The 18432-nt window shown below is 40.5% G+C and overlaps 1 protein-coding gene across 8 annotated transcripts in view; it reads left to right on the forward strand.

The window, feature by feature from the left end:
- Window positions 1-18432, forward strand: part of LOC116034505 (glutamate receptor-interacting protein 2-like) — a 379804-nt gene that overhangs the window by 334728 nt on the left and 26644 nt on the right. For all 8 annotated transcript variants that reach the window (XM_031277187.2, XM_036002038.1, XM_036002034.1 and 5 more), the window contains 5 exons: window positions 3684-3836; window positions 4788-4940; window positions 5044-5230; window positions 13297-13442; window positions 16923-17003. In XM_031277187.2, coding sequence (XP_031133047.1) covers window positions 3684-3836; window positions 4788-4940; window positions 5044-5230; window positions 13297-13442; window positions 16923-17003 — 720 coding nt within the window. The remainder of the gene's footprint in view (window positions 1-3683; window positions 3837-4787; window positions 4941-5043; window positions 5231-13296; window positions 13443-16922; window positions 17004-18432) is intronic.

Raw genomic sequence — 18432 nt, forward strand, 5'->3', positions numbered from 1 at the left:
GCTAGCACTGGGGTGTTGTGCTCACATTTTGTACTACCAGTCAACGTCCTTGCAGCTGCATTTTGGACCATCTTTAGGCGACTAAAAGAAGACTGAGGAAGGCCTAAATAAAGTTTGATACTCTGCGTCCGTATATCGATACGGTATTGCCGCGGAAAATAGTGCGATGTGTGTGTGTGTGTGTGTGTGTGTGTGTGTGTGTGTGTGTGTGTGTGTGTGTCACTAAAACGTCTGGTTTGTAGCCACCAACATCTTCATTTTTCTTTGTATTCTATCCTCAGATAGTTACCCATTTCTTATTAACCTGTTCAAATCTAATCTTTCAGCCACTGAAGACTAAAATGACAGGTCGTTGGAAAGGGTACTGTAGTTTTTTGTTGATATCGATCTGCTGAAAAACCTTTGATTGTTTTGGACAGATTTAGTAGTGTTAAAGCAGGATACAGCAGCTGCACAAACTTTAAAATACTTTTAAGTAAGTGAACTATTTACTCCAGTAGCCAATGCATAGTGTGAAGATATGAATTTTGCCCCAGATGTTAACTCCGTGGTGCTCACCAGGCACGCCTGGTTATGTTTTAAAATAGGGAAGCAAACTTGGAAAAATCCTCAGCATCATTCTCCGTCATATTGGATGAACAGGGAAACAGGGAATTAGGGCAGAGTATCAAAGTTTTTGCCCCAATTAAGTCGGCCTATGCACATTTACCAGATCAGAGAGGTAAAAAAAGTGGCACCCATCAAGTGATTTTCTAACCGCCTTCCTCTCTCGCAGAACACTGATTGAGGAATATTTCCGCTATGACAGCAACTTGGTGCTTAATTAGTTGAAGGAGTGTTTCTTCACCCGCGGCCAAGTGACAGCTTTTCATCTGCGGGAGAAATAGTGCCAGTGGATTTACAGGGGAAACGCTACTTATCCCAGGTTAATGCCTCGCAGCTGAGGGGTTTAAGTACAGTATGACAAGTTTGCACACACATACTGTAGAAACACACGCCTGTACGCTGAGTGTACACTGCTTCACACACACATGTGAACCTGTGATTAAGCTGCCAGTATTGTTGCGGTTTACGTCAGACAAATGTGTATTTTAAGCTGCAGTGTGTAGAATGCAACAAAAACGCCAGAATTTGATATAGATTGAGAACTCTTCCTGCAGCTCTCCAACTCCTCCCTACTCTCTCTCTCGCATGGGCAATGCATGCGCAGAACAGTCAATAGGAACGCTCTCTCTGTCTCTCTGAAATGACCTGTGATTGGCCAAAGTCTCCTGTCACGGGCTAGCTTTTCTAAAGCCTGAAAACCGAGTCAAGAAGAGTCGCAGAAGTCTAGTTTTCTCATGACCACTTGAATTACAATATGCTGAAAGATTATTATGAAATTTTTGCCCTACGACACCAAAAGTTAAGTGCCTAGCACAGCTTTAATTTATTCTGTTTTCCCTCTATTAACAACCACGAGCACACACACATCTTACCTTTTTTTTTTTTTTTTACCCAGGTTGGTTGGAAAAATCTTTAACCTGATGAGAGACTCATGACAGGTTAAGAAGGAGCGAGATAAAAAAAGAGAAGAGAAATTATAGACTGAAATAGACTAAACCCTCTGCCACGGCTCTTTGTAGAGCATTTCGGTGGGGGCAGTAGTTTCATGAAGGCACGAAGAGAGAAAGTTGAAAGGAGAAGTGGCGGATGAATGAGAAGTGAGTGACGGGGAGTGTAAAGGCAGGATGGTATTGGATTAAAGTCATTACACCTTTCCTCCATGCTATCAGACGTTGCATACAGCTTGAAACCTCCTCCTCTCCTTCTCTATTCCTATTTTGTTTCATCTCCTTCCTGTTTTCTCCTCTATTTGTTTTTATTGTCTTCCTTTCTGTCTCTCCTACCATCTCTTCTCATCTTGCCCCCCCTTTTATCTATTCTTGTCTCATATTTCCTATTTCTATTTTTTTTCCTGCCTACTCTTCTATTTCATTCTAATCTAGGTTGAAGTGACAAAAAACAGTTATTTTAAAGTTATTTTAAGGAAGCACTAGAGTCTGCAAGTTAACCGACCACACACACACACACACACACACTCACACACACACACACACACACACAAACTCGAAAGGTCGGCATCTCATCTCGCACCTCCTTCATTTGTCTTTGCAGCAAAATTCATTCTTTCCTCCCTCTAATCATGATTGTGACTGCCTTTTGTGACTGCCTTTTGTGTGTGTGTGTGTGTGTGTGTGTTTGTGTGTGTGTGTGAGGAAGTGAGCACAGCTCATTAGGATACTGATGGCCTTGCAGGAGACCTTGCTGCCAGCCTCCCACTGCTTTATTAATAGACACTCTCATTAAAGGTTGTGTGTGTGTGTGTGTGTGTGTGTGTGTGTGTGTGTGTGTGTGTGTGTGTGTGTGTGTGTGTGTGTGTGTGTGTGTGTCTTTGATTGCGTTGCAGTTTGTGTTACTGCAGCATAGATTAGTGTTGGTGAGTCTGGACATAAGTGTGTGTACACACCCTATCCGCTGCACCTTGTGTGTATTTATGTATCTTCTCTTATGTATGACAGGTGTGTAAGTGAGCATATAACTGTGTATGTGCAGTGCCTTTTTGTGTGTGGCCTGCCTGTGTGCATCTATCTGTGTGACTGTAGCCTTTTCCTGTCAGCAGATCTGTCTCTCCAGTGTGTTGTCGCTGGACGTAATGACTTTATTTTTACTGGGAGGGGATGAGAGTGAGACAGACCTTTCTCAGATCCCACCCTGAAGCCGCCCAACACTTCGGCTCCTCAAACCTCCCGCCAACCGAGCGATTTAGATAAGGATGACTCACATGTCGAGGAAATAAAAGCTCTGCTGGATAGACGTGGCAGTACAGGGCAGCTTAAGATCAACTAACAACAAAAGTGTGTGTGGTGAGGAATTACACATGAAGCCGTGTAGGTTGTCAGACTTTAGCCTTGATTGTATGCTGATGCTCTCAGTGGGAGTTTCCCCAGAAGAGGTTCTCCCCGACATCTGAGGAAACGTGACTTTTTAACAGATGGCACAGTCTGTTTTTTTTTTTTTTAAGTTTTCTTTTTAATTTTATATCAGGCTTGCATTTTGTAGCCACTGTGTTGTTAGTTACCTTTTAAAGTTATAATAACCGTGTCTGTTAAGGTTAAAGTTAGACGTGTTAACACATGTTTAGGGTTAGAGAAATCTTCCAGGGAATTAATGTAAGTTACGTCTAGTATTACAACAGAGCTTGGTATTACTCGTGCATTTGAAAACTGGAAAAGCTAACCGATTAGCCGCCCGACTGCAGGTAAGGGTTAGAGGCCTACCTGGCATTCTTCGGCTCGGCGTGAAATCAGCTTCAACGCTGGCCGGCCCGCTCCTCTCCCCCTGTCAGTCGGTGCAGCGTCGAAGAGCGTTGACGCTCAGTTGACAGTTAATTTTTTTGACATTCAAAACGCGGACATAACATTAACACAAACTCCGTGGGCAAACGTCATGACAAGTCAGAAAACACAATCCGCTTCAGCAGTCTCTCACTGAGCTGTTCCACCGCAACGTGTCTGCTTCACTTCCGCTTGTCAGCCCTGTGACACAGATAAGCCACACCCACCACAACCCGGCAGCCAATAGAAACCAACAACTGGATTATGACGTGACACAAGTAACAAAATGATTTTTGTGTGTTCCAGTGAAGGTTCAGAAGTCGGACCACCCCCATTCCTGGGACCCCTGTGTGAACTACTGTCACCCTTCAAACTCCACCCTCTGCAACACAAGCGCCACCCTCAACAAGTCGTGGACCGCCTCGAATAACAACACCATCAACCTCGACTACTGCAAGTGTAAGAACACTAACAATACAACTGTGTCTGTCTGTTTTCTTTTACTTCCTGTTTATCTATTTGGTCTTTAATTTTGTCTTAACAAAAATATAGTAATGGAGGATTGGCGCCAATCAGAGAAGTTCTTACATTTTCCTGCTGCTCGGTGAAACAGGGTAACCCTAGCAAATGGGGCTTCTCGGCTAAAGACTAGGGCTGTCCCCAATATCGCGCTTTTAAGGTTTCGAAGCTTTGGTGGGAAGTATGCGAATACATTCGTAGCTTCTTATGTAAAATTTAAGAGACCTAGCAATCACACTCTATCACAGCTACGCGGTTTCTTACAGGTTTCTTTTAGATGATTTGCTTAATTTGGTATATCTGGCACTCGACTTTTTGGTTGTCATCTTCACAAATTGTGAAATTATTCCAGACACTTGACTTTTTAAAATATTTGCGTCGCGACAGTTGCAGTCGAGTTAGCCTCATGTGGTCAAACTTTGAGTTTTGGTAGTGGTAACGTTGGGGATGAAGAAGTAAGGCAGGCCGAGACAGGTGTGGTCGGTCTGAGAATAACCAGTTATAATTAATGTTGATGCACAAATGAATGATGTAGGACTACTATTCCTTATTGCATTGGATGTTCAGGATTTTCTTGGGTGTGTAATGATAAAAGTAAGACAAATATACAAAGCATTTTAATACTCATTTGGATGCAGATTACCATGGCAACTAACAAAGCTTCAAAGCTTCAGAGCATTCGGGTCGGCCATACTAAAGACACATACTTACATTATCCCAAAGGTTTACATGTATCCACTTTGCCACAATGGCCACTGAACAGTACTGTATTAATTGCTTTACATAAAATTGAAATACTTGGCGGAAGCCCTTAAGGTTCCTACAGTACACTAAACAACTCGTTTACTGTTTTAGGTATAGTCACCTTCTTTTCTCTCTCCCTTTTTGCAGCTCTGGTATCTGCCAGTTTCTCTCCCGGCTCTACCACTACATCTGGGCCCAGTAGCCAGAGCTCCAGCACCCTGCCCAGGCCTACAATTCCCATGAGCCCACGTAACTCGCTGCTCAAACGACGGCAGAGAAAGAAAGAGCACAAAAGCTCCTGTAAGCTCCATATGTCTCTCTGTCTTGACTATGATATCATTCCTCTGAAGGGAAATGTGTAATCAAAAAAATCTATGTTTTATGTGTCTGTGTATGTTTAAAGTGTCCCTGGCGTCCAGTTCGGTGGGTCCAGGTGGTCAAGTGGTCCATGTAGAGACCAGTGAGGTCGTCCTAACAGGCGACCCACTCAACGGCTTCGGTGTCCAGCTGCAGGGAGGCATATTCGCCACCGAAACGTTGTCCGCACCCCCACTTATCCGATTCATAGAGCCCGACAGCTCTGCAGAGAGGTGAGATGTTCACACATGAATAATTGAATGTGTCTGCTCTGTGATGTAAAGCCGTTTAGACACAAAAAAAGTTAGTCAAGTGAACAAACAGTCAAGTGGTCAGTTTTACTTATACAGTCCAATATCACAAATCATCAATTTACCTCCAAAGGGCTTTACAATCTGTACAGCATACGACGGGATAAAGAAAAACTCTTTGACGGGGAAAAATGGAAGAAACGATATACGAATATAAAAGCCTTTGTGTGTAGTTGATCGGCCTCTGTCTGTCTATGGCAAGCTGGTTTTTGGTGTTGAAGTGTCTCCCATCCTTCCTTTAACCCATTTAACATCAATAATTAATCCCTATCGGGACGTATAACAGACACTACAGCATCACAAACCTTTCACATGCTCAATAACAAACTTAAACAAATGTGCAGTTATGTGTGTGTGTGTGTGTGTGTGTGTGTGTGTGTGTGAGTGTGTGAGTGTGCGCGTGTGCACATGCACGTGTTGACTTTAATGCTTGAAGCTTTACTCAGCTTTGCGTGTATATCAGTGTTAAGGCTTGTGTGTGTGTGTGTGTGTGTGTGTGTGCGCATGCACGTGTTGACTTTAATGCTTGAAGCTTTACTCAGCTTTGCGTGTATATCAGTGTTAAGGCTTGTGTGTGTGTGTGTGTGTGTGTGTGTGTGAGACTGATGTTGCCGCGTATTAAAAGCTCTGCTTGGCTCTGTGTGATGTGTGGGTGTATGAACATTTTTAAGCATTTAATGTATGTACATGAGTGTAGGTGGGGCTTTCCAAGTATTAGCGTGCAAAAGTGTGTGTGTGTGTGTGTGTGTGTGTGTGTGTGTGTGTGTGTGTGTGTGTCTGCGAGTCTGTGTGCCTGTGTTCGCAATATGTCTTTTGTTGCACTTTTATTCAACCATAGGCTATATGTTCACAACTCTAAGTCTTTCTGTGTGAGTTCTCAATTGTGTATGCGATGTGTGTGCGTGTATGTGTGTGTGTACTGATTGATGTTCCCGTCGTATTAACAGCCTCTGTAAGTGCGGGGTGTGTTTCAGCACCCTGAGGCCACACTCCCTTCTCCATTAGCGCCCACGCTAACAACACTAATTAGCTAGTTTCCCCTCGCTCACGCTGGAGGAATCGATAAGTACCCTCCTTCCTGCTTGACAGGATGAATCTAAATAAACCCCTTTTCACACCACCCTGAATTACACTTTAAACAATTTATAGTCTTTAAAAGCATAAGTCTTGTGCAGCGGTGACCAGCAAGGGCATCCTCCTTTAACGTTTTCACCTGTAATTATCCAGCGTTAGTGCTGCTAGAAGTTCTTACCATAAATGTTATTTAGTCTTTTACTTTTAAATTCATTTTAAGTATTTATATGTAGCAGTCCTCAGAAAACCCACTACTAAAATCTGATTTATTGTTCTGCTAGTTTCGCATTGGCAGACCTTCCTCCTGCACTGAGGAGGAGGGTCTGGCTAGTCCACACAACATTCCTGGATGGGAGCTCTGGTTTATTGCCATTTCTTTAAACCAATCACAATCGTCTTGGACGGCGCAAAGTGCTGGATGGAGCAATAGTGCCGCTGCAAAATAGCCTCGTAAAGGAAGATGTTTTGGTGGAACATGTATACGTTCAAAAGTTGTTTTAGTCGTGCAACAGAAAACTCAGATTGGACGGATAGTCTAGCTTGCTGTCTGGATTTACCCTGCAGAGATCTGAGGAGAAGTTAACCATAGTCCTAATAAATCCACCGGAGTTTAGAATGCCAACACAAAGAAAGCAGAAGGTAACGGACATCCAACGATATTTCTGGCGGCACCTGAACAGTCTGGGAAGTGGAACATCGTAGCCTAAGTAAGTGGCCTGAAGTTTATACTTGTGCGTTGGTGTGTGCGTTGATCTCTTTAAGATAACAGCAGGGCTGGTGTGTGTGTGTGTGTGTGTGTGTGTGTGTGTGTGTGTGTGTGTGTGTGTGTGTGTGTGTGTGTGTGTGTGTGTGAGAGCGATTAAGAATGTGATGGGGATTAGCTTCGGAGCGAGTACTGACTCTAGAGTCATAGTGGGAGAAACAAAGTGTCCGCCCTGTGCTTTCTGACCACGGTCCGAAATCCAAAGCAGGAAACGTTAACCCTCTCATTGATTTCATGTTGTTTATTGAGATGGAGAACCAGGAAATGAGTAGGTGGAAATGCAACGCTTCCAAGCCACGGGCCGAGCGACGTGTTGTTAAATTTTTTGAGAGGTGCACTTCAGGCTACGGCATAGAGTCTGGCGTAGGGTCAGTGTCTCCATGTACCCACGTACGTACCCACGGTGTCTATTTAACGCTTAAACATAACATAACATAACATGGCCTTTAGCCAGCAGTGAGCCACTTCAACTGCCAGTAGTTGCTCTGAAAGCCAAAAACCCCCAGGTGGCATCTGTGAGGCATCTGCAAGCGAGGTGGAGCCCATTGTAACGCTATATTGACATTCCACTTTTACTGTAAAACTGTCAGCATTGCTATACAAAATCTTGACTGAAAATGTACAGTGAACAATTAAATAAGGGTGTAAAGAACAAAACAAAAGTAACTTTTGGACTACAAAGGCAAGAAATGGTTCAGTATATGTTTAGCATCAAACGGCAGTATAGATATTTCTTGAAATAGCTGAAACTTAATGTATTATTTTAATTTGATTGACTCCATTGTCCACCTGAGTGGAAATGTTAGTTTGGACTCTTTGTTTAATGCCAAATGCACACAAAGACATTAACAATTAAGAATTGGCTGCTTCAACGAGTATTTGACGTTTCTCCAAGCAATGCACAGTTAAAGTCATACATCTGAATGTTTGGACATTGCGTGTGGTGTCCCCCAGGGGTCAGTATTGGGACTAAAACTATTTATCCTCTATATAAATGACATATGTAAAGTATCTGAATTACTGAAATTTGTATTATTTGCAGACGACACAAACATCTTTGGTTCTGGTCAGAATTTACAGCAACTCCTGGACATAATCACTTCAGAATTCAGAAAAATAAAACAGTGGTTTGACACGAATAAGTTATTAAATGTGAGTAAAACCAAATTCATGATATTTAGCAATTGTAAATTATTCAATCAAGTTCAGTTACAGATAGAAGGTGTCAATATAGAAAGAATATATGAAATGAAATTCCTTGGAGTGATGATAGATGACAAGATTTGCTGGAAATCTCACATAAAATATATCCAAACAAAACTGTCTACAAGTATTTCAGTCTTGGCTAAAGCAAAGCACATTTTAGACTACAAATCACTACACATTTTGTATTGTTCAATGGTGTTACCTTATTTACATTACTGTGTAGAGGTTTGGGGAAACGCGTATCAAAATTCATTGTAATCGTTAATTATACATCAAAAAAGAGCAATAAGAATAATTCATAACACTGGATATTTGGAACACACATTCATTATTTTTACAGTCTAAAGCATTAAAATTACTTTTTCAAGGCGAGAAACAATTTATTGCCTGGCAACATACAGAAAAGATTTTCTGAAAGAGAGGGGGGGCTATGACTTAAGGGGAAAGTCAAATTTTAAGACTCCCAGTTTTTGAACTACAAGGAAAAGTTTCTGTTTATCTGTCAGTGGCACTAAATTGTGGAATAAACTAAATAATGAATTAAAGCAATGTCTAAACATATTCCAATTCAAAAAGATGTTCAAAGAAATTATATTCCAGAGGTACAGAGAAACACAGTGTAATTAATAAGCTGAGTTTTTATTGAACAATTTGTAGTATGTGTATAATTATTGTTGTGTATGGGTAAATATATGAATGTCAATAGAACTTCTGAATATATATTTTCATTGATTACAGATTTATTATCTCTGTAGAGTCATTATTTTGTAGCTAACTTATTTAATAGGGTAGAAAGGGTATAAAGGGGTAGGAGTACATAAGTTGTACTTCTTCCTACTCCTTTTTGTATGTGTAAATAGATGTATTTAAGTACTGGAAATTATGGAGTTTTATTTTGTTGTTTAACTGTCTTTTATTAGTATTTTCTTTTCTGATGTCTTATTTTATTTACATGTTCAAAATAAAAGATATCAATCAATCAAAGTGCCAGGTTTTTTAAGGAAGTCTGGTGACAGTGCAGGAACTGCTACTGTAGCCATACATACACTCATGTGTAGTCATTCAGGGATGCTGAACTGAGGGAGTAGCGTGAGGCGGGACACACAAACAGGTGCTCCACACACAGCCACATCCTTATCCTGACCTAAGCCTCTGTATAAACTGTGTCAGACTTACAGTACTGATGATGCACGCCACTGAGTTCTCTGCAACACCAAAGTAGTACAATATAACCAGTAATCAAACCAATACATTATATACAGATATATACTATGTTGTTAGTTAAATGTACCATTGTACAAACTACAGATTAAGGCTGGATTATGAAAACTACTCACTAAGAACCAGATCTGATATCAACACCTTGCAGGACAAAGATGAATGAAAAGCAAAAGGAAGGAATAAAGAGCAAAAAAAATAAGATGAGAGCATAAGAGAAATGAGAGTGAGACAGGTAAAAAAAAGGGTTGGAACATAAGACTGAGTTTATTTTTTAAACTACACAAAAAGAAAAGAATGGGAAAATGAGAACAGGAAATAAGTGCAAAGAACAAAACTGTAAAAAAATAAATAAATACGAGGGGACAGCGAGACAGGGACGAGAGTCTTGGCACGCCATTTAATACTCAGGCGATCATAATGATGTTGTCTGGTCACCCAGTCATGGCTTAATGGAGGATAAATCAACTCTGTGTGTGTGTGTGTGTGTGTGTGTGTGTGTGTGTGTGTGTGTGTGTGTGTGTGTGTGTGTGTGTGTGTGTGTGTGTGTGTGTGTGTGTGTGTGTGTGTGTGTGTGTGTGTGTGTGTCAAATGAAAATCCTAAGTGTCCTGCAAATCCAGAGGGCAGTAAGGTGAGGCCTAGTTAAAGTGAAATCTCTTTATCTTCATTTCGTCCTGTCAGAAGTCTCCTCGGAGCAGAAAGGGATCATGACTGTAATCATTCAGTAGCACTTAATAACATGGCTCCTATTTTATTTAAGTTCATTGCACCAATTCTAAACCACAGTCATGACTTTTGGCCCTTAAGCCATACCAAAAAAAAAAGTTACTACAGTTAGAATCACATTGTCCACTTTTCCCCATTAATTGATCGTAGCACTAGAGTTTCTCTACATAGCTGTGCTCACAGGGCGCAGAGAACAGTGCGGAGAGTACTGTAGGTGTATGCAGCATAGGTTTACATCACAGTGTGCCAGTTAGCTCAGCCTGACCTATGTTCCACCTAGTGGTGGAAGAAGTATTAAGATCCTCTACTTAAAGGTGCTCTAAGCAATGTCACACGTTTTTTAGGCTACAACATTTTTTTGTCACATACAGCAAACATCTCCTCACTATATAAATACTCTCTTACAGGTAAATGTCCTGCATTGAAAATGTCAGCTAAATCGTCTAATCATTTGTCCATCTGTACTTGTAGGTCTATAGCCTATGTTGTTGGGAAGTTAAATTTTTTAAGTTATATTTTATAGTTTTGTGTGCAAAAATCTCAATTTGTAAAGTAATGGGCGCCTGGGTAGCTCACCTGGTAGCGCGCACGCCCATATATAGAGGTTTACTCCTCGACGACGTAGCTTCGACTCCGACCTGCGGCCCTTTGCTGCATGTCACTCCCCCTCTCTCTCCCCTTTCGTGTCTTCATCAGTCCTATGAAAATAAAAAAGGCCTAAAATGCCCCAAAAAATTATCTTTACATTTGTAAAGTAACTAGTATCTGAAGCTGTCAGATGAATGTAGTGGAGTAAAAAGTACAATATTTCTCCCTGAAATGTAGTAGTAGAAGTAGAAAGTGGCATGAAAGGAAAAGACTTGAGTCTACTTTGATGTTAAAATGTGTACAGGTTGTTGGCAGGATGGTCTTTCTCCGTAGGTTCAGCTGGTAAATGTGAGGTTTTCAAGTCACACGTCTCATAACGTATAGGGACTATCAACCTGTCAGGGACTAAGGATGGAAATTAACCTTTGGCTATAATCCTGTATATTTACTGTACATTCTTTGAAATGTTCATTAATATACACAGTCCCTTTATATATAAAGTATAAAAATAAATAAACTTCAAACTTCAAACACATCTTGCTCGATGGTGTTTTAAGCCCCCACCGTCAACTTCAAGGCACCTAACCCTAACCATTGCCTAATCCTAGTGCCTTCCAGGCAGCGCTGCCTGGAAGACAACATTGGGGGCTTAAAACACCAAACACCTCTCATCTTCATACTAGAAACAAGGAAATGAATTTGGCGACGTTTGTGTGTTACGTCAACTTGTTCACACTGTCAGTGGCCCTCAGTGATTTGGTGCGATTGCAATATTGGGAATTCCTGAACTAAACTGGACTTGAAATGTAGTTAAATTTCCAGTTTGAGGAGCTTTGCTTCCAAACTAGCTTGCATTCACAGGCCAACCTCTAAAAAGACAGAATGACTCCTTCGTGATACACCTCTATTTTGCCAAGGAAAGGTATTTACAGTACATGATTAATTACTTTAATTGTCAGCACTGATGTGCTTTACTTTCCTTGCAGAACTGATTTATGTAGTGTGGAGCCAGCTTTGGGGGTGTCTGAAATATTTAATATACAGGAGCTAAAAAGAATGTGATATGTAACACGGAGTCTGAAGCTCCTTCTGGTGTAATCTCTCTATGTAAAAGGAATTAAAGATTAAAAAAAAACATTCCAGGTAGGGGGGCTACTGACGATCACGACTACTACATGCTTGTTGTTGCAGGAGCATTTTAACCCTGGGGATAATCATATCTAAATAGGGGCAGAAAATAGCTACACAAACATGTTTTATTTCAGGATGTTTTTGGAAATGTTCATCTCGCTCTGCTTTGAAGAACCCTTATATGGGACATTCAGACTGAAATGACGATAGAACCTCAGAGCGTTCCTTATTGAACCCCTCTATTAATGGCTTCATAAACATGAAAAGTACCACTTTTGACTAAACCTCTGCCTTTCCCAAGGTCTATTTAATATAACTCTTTTTTTTTTGGGGGGGGGGGGGGGGTATCAGGGTTAGGGTGAAAAAAAGCCTAAGTTGTTGTACAAGATGATTTAGATGATGAACCCAAAGTACTCATACACTTGTCTATGGCAAACCTAAATTAAACCAGAACTTCCAGGTTATGTTCCAGAAGTAAGCATAACACAAACTTCTAAAACCCTGCTCTGAAATGTAAGCAACATGTCCCACAAGCCCAAGAGCATCACCACATCATTTAGACATGCAGAGCTTACAAATAAAACATTAGAGATACAGTATATAAAAGGTATTAAAAGACAGCGTTGGTGGATATCATGGCAGCACACTGCTGCTCTGGTAGAACAACATGGTACCTGTAGTTTTTTAAAAGCACTACTTTTGCCTGAAAGCGCTTAAACTAACTGGGTGCGTCTATGCTGCGTTCCGGTTTTGTTCCGTCCTCCGCCACGCGCCATACCACTGAGGGAGCGTCTCAGAAGCGGAGCGTCTAGCTGCCCGACTCGCAGATCTAATTGTTTCTACAAGTACTTTACAGAGCAATCACGTGTTTATTAAGCTAGTATCTACCTTCCACCCCAAGCACTCCTGTAATTAAACTCCATGCCTTCTCTTTTTTAGCTTAGTCCTTAAAAAAAATATCTGTGATGTCTATTATGTTTTTCCACCTCCCAGAAGAATCTCTCGTAGCGCTGTAAAGGAGATATAAACAATATTGGGGGGGTGTTTTGGTAAATTGACTGGATAGTCAAGTCCGTTTCACGCACGCTTCTGGGCCGCGCCATGGCCCGGCTGGTGGGATATCAAGCATTGACTTGAATGGCTGCGATTGCTCGCGGCGCCTCTGGAACGCAGCGCAGACGCACCCGGTGGGAAATAGCGGTAAGATGTAGTGATATTTAGAAGGTAAAATAACAAATGTTTCCAATATTTCTGACATCACCATGGTAACTCCTGTTGTAGGTGTGGCCTGCTGCAGGTTGGAGACCGCCTCCTGTCAATCAATGGAATCCCCACAGAAGACGGAACACTAGAGGAGGCCAATCAGCTTCTCCGAGACGCGGCGCTAACCAATAAGGTCACATTGGAGATAGAATTTGATGTAGCAGGTTTGTTAACAAAAAGTTTACCACATTCTCAGAGTTCTGTCTCTTGTATCATTAAACCATGATATAGGCTATATTACCTCTTCGCCAGATTTGTGCCAGAATTAGCTGTCTTGCTACTTGGTATTGTTGCAGCGTGTCTTTATTAGAGCTCATGTCAATATAGTAAATTGTGTCAGACACCTGAAATTATGTCCTCATCTGTGAAGGTTTGAACCGCTTTTCAAAGAGTGTAATTAAAGAGCACAGAGCAACTGCGCATTCTTTATTAGCAAGCATTTAGCTTTTTTGTTGTACAAATAGACACATTTGCACAGATAGCATGAACTGGTCAAACTCAGCCGCTGAGAGCTTTTGTCTCAGTGCAGACAGGAGCAGACAGAATAATTACAGCTTTTCACTGCAGGGAATGGCCCCATCTATACATGCTTTTAACTCTATGAAAATATAACAACCACACTAATACCGTACAAGTTTAAATCTGTGTTTTACTCCCCTTCGTTCTGATTTTTATATTGAAGAAAAGTCATCCAATTGCATTGCATATGTTGCTGAACGCACACATAGATAAAGGTTCAAGCAAGCTAGCTTTTGGAAAGGTGAACTTGAAAGAGTATTCAGTTTGTTTTGAAGTGATTCTACTGATGGCTAACATTACATTATTACATTACAGCTAATTTAGCTGACGCTTTTATCCAAAGCGACTTACAATTGCTATATATATCACCTCTGGAGCAACTAGGGGTTAAGTGTCTTGCTCAGGGACACATTGGTTGATGTATCGCAGTGGGATTCAAACCCGGGTCTCCCACACCAAAGGTATGTGTCATAACCACTGCACCATCACCGCCACCTAGCATTTAATGTATTTATTTAGTTTAATTTCTGGGTAGGATCTCTAGGACAAAGCAGTCTGCTGCTTTTTATTACTTCTCATTCCGAGAGAAAACTTGCTTGGCCTTGTTGTTTTGTTAAAGTTACTCATAGGAGCCCTGTGGAGTTTCCTGGTAAACAAACAATCAGTGTTACTCACCCAAACGCATTGTGTGTATCCTTGAGCTCTGCTAAGAAAAAATTCTGCAGAAAAACGGATGATGTGCTGGCAGAAAATTACTAGTACCTTTTCTACCTTTCTATCTTTCTAAGTGTGCATTGAAAAGGTTACTTAAGTAAAAGTATGTAAGTGTAATCAGTAAAATGTACTTAAAGTATTAAAAGTAAAAGTACTCGATGCAGAAAAATCCTCACATTTTAGAAACTGGAAACGATCCAAACAGTTCTGTCATTAACTAAGTGATTAATGGTCTCATCATTTCAGCTGGACTTGTAGGCCATTATATTGTTAGGTAGTTTAAATTAAATAAATGTGTAATGTGATTTGATCAGGGCTTTCCTGCTAAAGACACAGTGAAACATTAAAGCAACACCAAAGATTATTTTGTACCTTAAAATAATGTTTCTAAAATCGTTTCAGTGGTTCATCAACTCGTAACTCTATCGGCTATAACCGTACTATGCAAGTTTGCCAGATCGGGTAGCGGATCTGTAGTTCGAATGAGAACGGTAATGGACAATTCCACTTCCAACCTGTAGGGGGACCGAAGAGGAAAAGTGCTTTGGTGTTGCTTTAAATATGGCGTCAGTGAAACTGCCCTGAATAAATACCAAGGGGGTAAGCGAGCACCCGAAAAGCGTACCTCCTATTGGGAGGTTCATAGGCTAACAAGCATCACCTTCTGCTAGCATTCCATTGACTGTCATTCATTTTAGTGTCACTTTGACAGCGAATAACTTTACATCTGAAGCGTTTAAAGACTTTATTTGTCCATTCTTTATTCCTAAGGAAACACAACAATGTATAAAAGGCTTCATTACCTTGTACCTCACGTTATGGCTCTGTAGCAGGTGTTTTTATAAAAATAGGCTAACGATTGTGTCATAACCACGCAACTTTCTGTCGCACAATAGATAAATTACCATATAGTCAGGAGAAGCTCGCAGGCAATCTGGGGGACGTGGAGGCCAAAAGTTGCTCCTGCTCCTACTCTTTTCATCTGATGAAAATAATACCTCGATAATGGTTAATAAAGACTTTGTGAAGCATCTATAAACATTATTTAGATAGTTATTATCAGTGCTCAAATAATAAAATAATCATCTCTTTTATAGATCGCCAAAAAAAGATTTAATGAAGCCAAATGAATGTTACTTGATGCTTTATAAACCCTTTATTAATCATTAATGTATTATTATAAGGATTAGTTGCAACTTAATAATAGCCATTCAAATAATGTTTATAGACGGTTTACAAAACAATTATTAACCACTGACAAAGTATAAACGATCTGTTAAACTTATTATTGTATATGACACTAAACTAATGATAAAATAACATTAATTATAACAATCCTAATAATGAGTAAACATTATAAATCATCATGTCATTGTCGTTTAACAGTAAAATATAGGAGCCGGCAGTAATGCCATTCGATTACAGAACAGCCGATTTTAGACCTGGCTCTGCAGAATGAGGCATGTGCACTACAACATCATTTGCTAAAACTGTTTCCCAGGGATGTAGTTTAGAAAACAGTATACATCCATCATTTAAATGGAAATATTTTAACACCAAGAGGCAGAAGGATTTCAGTCATTGGAAATGACAGTGGTACACTTAACTCACAATTGAATTTGTTTTGGTTGAAGAAGTGTTTTTGGTGTGGTTTCATCCATTTAATGAAACAGTATGGTAAACTGGTAAAGACAGAGACTTGATTTAAGCTGTGTAGCTCTCTGCACTTACCACTGTTTTGGTATTGCCTTTCTTAATGTTGCATCATTTAGTTAACATGGCAAGTAATTATGAAATTAGCATTCATCCCACAAAACAAAGAGACATTAGAATGATTTCTTACCCTACCATTAACCCCATACGTTGATGCAGTCAATTACCAAGCATAGCATTAAGACTATTACTCTTTCGCAGGCTTTCAAAATAAGTTAGACAGCTCTGAATGGAATATACTCATTGTCCACTTTTTGTAGCTGTGAGGCACAACACTGTTCATGAAATGAATGGTGCACATGGAAATCTGACGGATGGACAGCTAAAGAAGTTGATTATCATGTGTGCAGTGTCAGAGAATGATTAGAGCATCTTGATGAGGATGCTGAAGTGAGAAGCTGATCTATATGAATAGCTTGTTGGGAAGTCTTAAGTGGTTTCTCTGCTCACAACTTGCACTCATCATGTTAATGCCTGGATGGTGTTGTTATACTGCTGGAATTAGTATTATGACTCATGCAGGCAAACTGTGAGGATTTGTAGTTGCTGTTTGCCCCGTAGAAGAGCAATTCAGAGTAGCATAAGAGCAAGAGCCAAATGCCTTGTAATTACAAATGTTACGCAGGATGAAAATACTTAATTGTTGATTTTTTTTTTTTTTAATAACTATGGTCTATCTGCATGTGTTTGTGTCACAGAGTCAGTGGTGCCTAGCAGTGGTACGTTCCACGTCAAACTGCCGAAGAAAAGAGGAGTGGAGCTGGGGCTCACCATCAGTGGTAGGACACACACACACACACACACACACACACACACACACACACACACACACACACCGTTGTTCATATGATCTATTTTTTGTTTCAAACTGCTAGCAGTGTTTAAATGTCACGAGACCACCCTGCAATTCTCACACAAGCATACACATGTATCTCTCATGGTAACTGTAGCCTGCAGGAAAGCTCAGCTGTAAACATTACCACTGTTTATGAAAGGCTATAGATACCAGGCCTCACACTCTGTTTGCCTGACTGGCCTCATACTTTATGACCAAAAGTATTTGGACACACTGTCAAATTTGTGATCTTTTAGTCTGAGGCAGTTTTTTTTGGTCTAGGTCCCCCCAACGCGTTCTCATGATGTATGATGTCATATTAAAACTTATGCACAACAATTCGTATGATATCCTATGGAATTAGGCGACCGGTCACGTGACGACCAAACACATGACAGTTTAGTTGAGTGGTCTTGACAATTAAATTTAGCCGAAATTTTTCACTGTGAGCTGAGTACAGGTTACTGTGTGAGGTTACAAAAGGTGAGTGTCTTACGGCGACGACAGTTAAGCAAAAAACGACGAGTTAAGATTAGAAAAAGGGATTGTGGTTTGGGTTAAAACACCGGCCCCTTTAAGTAGTACTTCCGGGACACAAACACCCGTTTCCTGAGTGAAAGTCTTGTGTTTTATCCGGGACACAAACTTCACTCCCCCGCCTGAAAGCCCTGTGTTTTATGGCCCACTCATTCACCCTGACCTCCTCGCTATGCAGATCTCCGTGCTCTTATACAGTGGCAGTCAATGTGTTGCATACAGTTATAAATATTGAGTATACATATATATGTACCAATGGTTCATGAGAAAAGCCTGAGGCCCCTTAGTTGCAATTAAGGCAAATCTTAATAGATAATGATAATAAAAATTATATTTCTAGATCTATACAGTACTGGGCTTCCAACTTTGTGGCAGGCCCTTTCCTGATTTGTACACAAGGACAGATGCTTTAGAAATATTTTTCGCAGTTTGGAGTGGAAAGAATTTGAGTGGCCTGCACAGAGCCCTGACCTTAACCCCATTAGAGTCAGGACTTATTGTCCAACATCAGTACTCACTAACGCTCCTCAGGCTAAATAGTAGCAAATCCCTGCAGCCAGGTTCCAAAAACCTTGTGAGAAGTCTGTAATGTTCATGGAGCATATACAATTTTGCTATATGTAAAACGTTATTTGGTTCAGCTACCCAAATGTCACACTTTTGGCAGAAAAATCAATGTATTTTAAACATATTGAATGCAGTTTGCAATGGTGTTATTTCTCTTCCAGTGAAGGACTTTATTGTGATTATTGATGAAGTTATTAATTACATACTTCACTGTAAAGCTTTAGTGCTGCTGTCCCACAAAACTGTTAGTCTGGAGTGCGTGTGTACTT

The sequence above is a fragment of the Sander lucioperca genome, chromosome 6, assembly GCF_008315115.2.
Source record: "Sander lucioperca isolate FBNREF2018 chromosome 6, SLUC_FBN_1.2, whole genome shotgun sequence".
NCBI classification, from domain to species: domain Eukaryota; kingdom Metazoa; phylum Chordata; class Actinopteri; order Perciformes; family Percidae; genus Sander; species Sander lucioperca.